At 42.7% G+C, this 7,598-nt stretch overlaps 1 protein-coding gene across 1 annotated transcript; it reads left to right on the top strand.

Moving 5' to 3' along the window:
- The first annotated feature begins 175 nt into the window (after nt 1-175).
- On the top strand, nt 176-7,329 carry Pou2af3 (POU class 2 homeobox associating factor 3). The gene is made up of 4 exons (XM_055622381.1): nt 176-265; nt 3,929-3,983; nt 5,290-5,519; nt 6,961-7,329. Exons 1-4 carry the CDS (start codon nt 206-208, stop codon nt 7,327-7,329), a joined length of 714 nt encoding a protein of 237 aa, XP_055478356.1. The 5' UTR covers nt 176-205.
- Nucleotides 7,330-7,598: the final 269 nt, after the last annotated feature.

The raw sequence follows: 7,598 nt of genomic DNA, 5'->3' as shown, positions 1-7,598 counted from the left end.
CTTCTTCTTCTTCTTCTTCTTCTTCTTCTTCTTCTTCTTCTTCTTCTCTTCTCTTCTCTTTGTGTTCTGCAAAGTTAGAAACTTAGCCTTGGGTATCTTAGGGAACCCTCACTGTAGCCCTTGAGACCCAAACTTTGGGATTGATCACTGACCCTACTGCCTCTCCCCAGAAAAACCGAAGGTGTATCAAGGCGTCCGCGTGAAGATGACAGTCAAAGAACTACTGCAGCAGAGAAGGGCGCTCCAAGCTGCCTCAGGGACAACTGTAAGCAGACCCGCCCGACCCCCTCCCTCCCTAGTCCGTGGTTGGCCTTAGTCAGCCCTGTGTCAGGGAAGATGTGAAGGTCACCCACAAGCACAGCCCTGCTCGGGCAGGAAGTCCTACCACCTCTGTTCCCAGCTTCATTCCAGGTCACCTCAAGTAGCCACAAAAACAGGAGGGTGGTGTAGGGTTCAGGATTGCGGGAGGCTCATCCCTCACCTCTCATAACTGAGTGGGGAAGGCTTGTTGGTCCTCCCCAACGGAGAGGGCAGCCAGCAGGCAAGTATGTTACCACAGTGTTAAGAGAGATACAGGCCCCGGAAATTCATAGGAAAAAAATCTCTCCCAGAAACCTACCCAGTTTCTCTGTAATTTAGGCCCTAATGTCATTTGTGCGGGGGAGAGGGGGGGAGGTAATCAGGTCACTGGAAGTCTCCAGAAGCAAAGGCTCTGTCTCTGGGGTGCACAGTGCTGTTACAGAACTGAACCGGGCAGTCACAGGGCACCCTGACACTTCATATAGATGACCTGAGTGCTCAGGGCAGCTGCAGGACTGTATAAACTAGGTGTGGTTGGCCACCAAGGAGGATTCAATTTGAAGAACCTTCAGCACGTGACACTGTTATTGCTCGTGGGTAGATGTGGGTGTGGAAGAAGGATCAAATGGGATGCCAGACACATGTTTTATCACGGATCCCGTCAACATGTGGCACTGTTTTCGTTCCGCGTAGGACTTCATGAATGGGACTTTGGCACCTCAAGCAATGGCGGGTGGTGGGCTTTGGAGGGATGGGGATTGCGCTTGGTTCTCAGGAACTCTGTGTTTCACTTCCACCAACACATCCACTTACTCGGGTCTCTTTCGTCTGTCCCCCTCATCTTTCAGTTGAAAGCTAATGGGGTGGAACAGAGGTTAACTGAGTACACAACAGTATTCTCCACAGAGAGTGCTCAGCAGATAGAATTTGGGAAAGATCACTATAATTAATTCCAACTGAGATTGGATAGACAGTTGATGCAAATGTGTACTGTACCTTTTGCTAGGAATTTAGAGTTCAAATATATTTGTTTTGATTTGGTACATTCAGCTAGAGAAATTCTAGTTATCTGCATTTGCAGAACTTCAGGGGTTTGCAATGATTCTTTGGTTAAAGCACTTGTATATTCATTATTTCATTCGGTTGTAATGATCAGTTGGCATGCATAGATCAGAAATCGCTATTCCTCCATGATAGCTAAGATCCAAAGTCTTGAAGTTGGTACCAGGCTAAAGGCAAAAACGCAATCATCTTAGTTTTCAGTGTTGGCACTCATCTTTCTGCAGAGCCAATCATACTGAGCAGGGTTTTAATAACCTCAATGGTTTGCAGCTCTGCCATTAATAAAACTAGGGCGAAGGGAGCTGGGAAAAGTTTTTACAGACAAAAACCAGTCGACAGAGGTGCTTACAATAAAACATAATCCTTCAGCAAGGAGCACTGGAACCTGGCAGAACTCTCTTCAGCTATATCCAGAGCATCCCATTTAGCCAAAGCAATACTGTGGCTATTGATTGAGTTCTTAGAATTGGTGTGACCATTAGTGTCTTGTAGCAGAGTGCAGGACAAGAGGAAACATTTGCCTCAGTGTCTGACCAGGTTCTGGTCCTGCCACTGAATCTGATTTGACACTTTCTGAGGGCCCTCTGAGAATGAAGCAGGGTTTCCGATCCCGTTGTCTATCAAGAACACATGCTGCTTGCTGGAAAACTCCCTACTCTACTTCCTAGAAAGTTCCCACCCCTGCTCTTTTCAGCGCTCAGGAGCCCGTGAATTGCAGCAGGGGACTCAGCTAGACTTAGCTGTCTGTCTGAGAGCAAGCCGGGGAGCCTGCAATTCTGAGACTGCTGCAATGGTATACTCAGCCAGCAAGCGTGCTAGTACCATCCCAGACAGGCAATGTCCGCCTGTCCTGTGCAGCCCGTCCTAGCTTAACAGAGACTGTATCCCACCTTGCCCAAGGTTAAAAAGACATCTCTGGGAGTTAGTAATCCAAGAGAGAAATAATTGTGCTAAATACTGCAAACCAAGAATAAATCTGCCTGACTTTGCTGTACAGTCAGAACAGTATTAGTTGGAAATTTTAAGAAACCAATCATGCCTGGTAGTTATAGACTGAGGTAGATATCCAGGTCTCAAGCTGTACCAGAAGAAACTATACGTGCCAGACTGGTAAATGAAATTTTAAAAACGTAATTTCAGCCATATCAATTTACACATACACACTACTTCTTTCCCTTTAAGGTAAAGAGAAACTTGAGTTAGTTCTTACATAAAGATAAAATTTACCTTTCTTCTTTTTAACCATTGGTTTTGTTTTGTTTTAATAGGCTTGATGTGTTTTTATATATTGTAGATTGTAGATATGTGTGCTGTTTGAAATAAGAGAAGTGTCATTCTTTGTAGTCTTGAAAGCAAAAAGTGAACCAAGGGCTAGGAAGATAATATCAAATACGATATTGTAAACGTACCTCCGGGAGATAACAGGGAATCAAGCAAACAGGCCAATCCAGGGGACGCAGGGGGTTAAAAGCAAACTCTACAATGAAGCAGATTTTTTAAAACCCACTCCTTCCAAGTCCTTCAGCTCAAGCTGCAGCCAAATATTTGCATAAAGAGCTGGTAAAGGCCTCCAGCTTCCTGGTTCATGACATTACAGCATGGATCATTTTCAAAATTAACACACCTCCTGTTTGAGCAGTGGCTGGCCTGTGCAGTGCTTGCGGAGGCTCATGGAACAGGAGTGAGTACCCCCCCAAGCCCCGGGGAGGTGTGGTGAGCGGTGAGCTCTGCTTCCTAGCCCAGAGCAACAGCGCTGGTCCCTTTAAACTTTAAAGCCACCACCTGAAATCTAAAAGAAAAAAAAAAATCCTGAATTACTCAGTGCAATTGTTCTTTCAGCTGGGAAAGGCAAGCTGCTTAACTTAAGTATTTGAAAGGCTCAGCCTCATGCATTTCCAGTATTTAGATACAGTAATTTTAAAGGGGAAACTATATAGAAAATAGTTTTTGAAATATGCAAAGAACTGAATTTTTTCTGTCTATGAGCTCAAATGTTTATAGGCTCTGAACCACTAAATATTTCAAGGTTTTCTTTTTTTATATTTTAAAGGTCATAAATATTTTAGCTTCTCAGATTTAAGAACTCTAGAAACAGTGTCTTATTAGTATTCATTTCTTTAGGGAAAATAAATACCTAGGACAAAGAACCCTAACAGTAAATAGAAACTTTAAGAAAATGTATTGACTCAAGTCATAGTTGGGTTAAGTAAATGTTAACTCGTACTCATTATAAAATAAATTGCTTAATAGAAAGGCTGCTTACTGGGTTTTCTTGAATTGTTCTATTTCTGTAACAAAAAATGACTTACATTAACCTTTATCTAAATTAATAACTTCACATTTTATCAAGAAATCTGATGTTAGGGAAAAAAAAGCAATCCCCAATAAGCAAACATAAAATCAAATCTAAAATATAATGCTGGCTGTGTTTAAAGTCCAGTGTTCTTAGAAGAAGGCTTACCGCAGAGCAGAAAGAGCCGTCCCCATCAGAATCCCCTGCCCAGCTTCCCCAGTGGAGAAGTGCAGCGCCTCCCTTTGCTTCATGCTCCTCTTCTTGCCTTGACAGCTGTCAGGAAGCAGCAGCAGCCACCTCCCAGACCCCATCACGCCATCGCCTGCAGGTTAGTACAGCCAGCTTTGCAGTTTCCTCAACCCTCTCAAGAGTCCATCTCAGAAGCCGTTTAGAGCCTGGCTCAGGGGTTAAGAGAGGCACCACCATTTAATTGGAATCCAACCAATCAGAAAGTGACTCCAAATGCAAGCTCAGAAAGGAAAGAAAGACTAAGTTTTGTTCTCATTCTGAACTGTCTATTTTGTACCAAGACTTAGTCCTTTACATTTTATCCCAGTTGCTGGTCTCCAAGAAACTCAACTTCACTATAAAATTGGGGTTTGTTTGAGAATCTTGTTATCTTTCCTTTGTGCTGTATGAGTTATAATCAGAACATCCAGAATAATGCCTTTGCTCTTGCTCATTTAGCTTGTAACTGACAGGGGCTTCCTTCCACTTTGCTCTCTTCCCAGAAAGCAGTTCAAACAAGTGTAAGTTTTCCCAGCCCCAAACGAATAACTCTTATTACATAAGCAATCCTTCTGATGCCATTCAGCAGCTAAGAATTTAAGGAGGTCATATAGAAGGAAGCCTGTGCCCACGGCAGTTTCCACCAAGTGTGTCAATTTAACTTAACCTGCAAGGAACCTGAGACCTTTAATGGACTCCCTCTAAACCTCTCTTCTTTGAACCTTTAAGACTGGTAATCACACACTGGGAATGTTCATATTAACTGAAAAGGGCGTGATGTTTTTCAGATTATTCTCATTGATTCTCTGTCGCTTCTTTTCATTGTACTTTCATCTTAACATGTCCACAAATAAGACACTTTTTGCTCTTTGTACTTCTGTGCAAAGGGCTATTAATTCATACTCTACATTCTAGGCTTCCAATTTTAGCATGTGCATTACTATTTATGTCATGTCTCAAAACCCTCTTCTATTTAAGTTGCTACATGAAATGTTTGGAAAAGCAAACCACCAGAGCACCACACCAGAGCGTTTCCCAAAGCCCTGAAACAAGTCCATCAGAGAAGTTCCCCTGACCCGCAGATAGAGTTTAGTTGTTAACATTTTTATACTCCCAAAAGTGAAGGCTTGTGGTCTTCCCTGATTGTGACATTTAGATACTGACTGGGCCACTATGCAATCTTTTATTTTACCCTAACCGTATTGAGAGCTATCTATCATGTTACTGATCAGATTCATTTCTTTGGAACTTAGATTAACCTAAGACAACTAAAACAGTCCAAATTCCTACACTGTTTACTTAAAGGAAATTTCTCAACTGCCACTTTCCCCTAAATATAATAAATAGAAGAAAACTCTATTCAAATTTTTCTATTTTTGAAATTTTTGTCTCCTTTTCTCTTGTAGGACTGTATTTTGAGCCTGAACCAATGTCTTCCACACCCAGTTATTTTCAATCCCGAGAATTTTCCACCTGTGTCTCTTGTGAAGAAAGTCCAAGCTGCCTAGACCAGATCTGTGAGTCCTACCTTCAGACAGAGACACTCCCGGAGCCTCTGCTCAACTCCGCACAAAGTACTCCCCACCATTTCCCAGACAGCTGCCAAGTGGCCTCTTTCTGCTATAACCAGAGCCTGGTAATTCATCTGCCTCCTTCCTGTAGCCTGATGCTTGCTAAGCGTGGGGTAGAGATGCTTTGTAGCAGCGTTTGCATCATCTCGTGAGAAAGCATACAAATGTTATCAACCAGGAAATAGTCAGGGAAGCACTTAAAGTCCAGTGTGTGGGCACCTTGCAGGGCATAAACCTTTGAATACATGTATTATGATTTCCCGAGCAAATGGATGTCTGGCAGTAAAAAAGGTCCCCTCATTCTACTCACTTGATCTTTTCTTTTAACATCTGTTAAGACATCTGTTATTTGGAAATCACTGTTTAGATAATAGCTCTTAGATTTTTAAGTCCTTGGAAGAGATTGAGGCTATATTTCTAATGAGGCTTGGCTTAACTGCTGAATTGGCTCTACTAATTGGCTGGTTTGGTCTGCCACAGGCAAAAAGACTTACTGAAACCTGAGATGGTTGGTAAGACAGAAGTCCTGTGGTATATGCCTTTAACCCAGCACTTAGGAGGCACAGACAGGAGGGTTAGGAGTTCAAGGTCAGTCTCAGCTAAATATGGAGCTGAAGTACAAAAGACCTTCTCTCAAACAAAGACAAAAAAGTCCTAATCTTTGAAAGAATTTTGATTCTCTGTTCTTGATGGATCTCAGATGTTCAAAAATGTGTTCTGTTTAAGATGAGTAAGTGCTGTTTTTATATCTTAGATATTTGTAATTTTTTAAACTTTATAAGGTTTTTTTTCTTTTAAAAAGAAATGTGAATACTGTTCTCATTTGTCAAAAGCCTATGTAAGCAGAAGAGTGAATTTAGAGAAGAGAGGAAATTAGCCCTACAGAACATGTCCTTGTGTGTATATATAGAATAAATAGTTAGTATATTAAAATTCATAGTTTAGTGAGGAAAGAGCACACTGTTTCTGTTTTTGCTTCCAAGGTGGGCCACCGTAGATTTGTTGAAGATGTGGTAGGTGTCCGGTGGCTAGGGGGAAATGCGTTGGCGGCAGGAGGGGGAGTTTCTCATCTTAGAGTGTTCTAGACGCTGGGTGCTTGAGGACTAGGGTTCTAGCTCTGCATGTTTACTTGGCTTCTCGTGGTCAAGGGCGTGAGGTGCCACCTGCAGCTTATACTGTGGCATGCAGTGGGATTTGATGTGCAGGTGACCCGAGACAGAGTGAGATTTTGTGGTTTAAGAACAAAACATGCTGCAAAGTATGGTTTTAACAAAGGAAGGCAGTGAAGCAAGGCAATTGATTGTTGGGAAAGAGAAGGAAATATAGGATGTGGTGTCATGAAATCACAGTCAACAAATAAGAATACTTCCAAGGACTTAAGTGAGGGTTTGGGGCTTATTCTTAACCCTGATTTTCTCACTTTGCACAACTAAATCCACTTTTCTCAGTTCTTTTGATCCTGTCTAAGTTACCAAGCTTTTTGTTCCCTGGTTTTCATCTCTCTAGACTCCAGGATCGCCTTCGGATTCCTCCAGTCTCTCTGGCTCCTTTGACTGCAGCTACTTGCCAGATCAGCTGCCTTCCTACACTCCAGAAAATTACACCTCTCCGCCTCCTCTGGATTCCCTACACTACAGCCTCCCAGAAGAAGGCTACTCCTGCCACCACTGGCCTTCCCACCCCCAGTACAATCATTTCTCCCCAGCTACCCCTTCCATCTGCTACTGTGCAGCCTGCGAGGCAGACCATTTGAACGCCCTCAGAACCACAGAGTTCTTCTCCTACTCCAGCACAGACTGTGTGGACTTTGCCCCCTCGGCGGCTACCACTGGTGATTTCTATAAGGAAACAAGCTGTGATCCGTGCTACAGTTAGTAGAAACCACACTGGAAGGTGTCACGGGTGTATCTGTTTCTCTACCACATCTAGATGACACTTCAAAACATTCAACCCATTATTCACAAACTATCCCACATATGGTTTACGTGTCACTGTTTTCAATATCCTGATAACTAGCATAGGAATCATTATGAAGTCCTCAAACCTGGTCTTTTCACACTCTTATTTTATATGCTCACTGTTAACAATTTTCTATGGGGTTTTTCCCCCCTGGTGCCTTGCTTCTCAGTATAACGAACAAACTC

This window comes from Psammomys obesus, unplaced genomic scaffold, assembly GCF_907164565.1.
Source record: "Psammomys obesus unplaced genomic scaffold, mPsaObe1.curated_primary_1811, whole genome shotgun sequence".
Lineage (NCBI taxonomy): Eukaryota > Metazoa > Chordata > Mammalia > Rodentia > Muridae > Psammomys > Psammomys obesus.
The sequence above is the reverse complement of the archived record's forward strand: the minus strand, read 5'-3'. Positions and strand labels throughout refer to the sequence as shown.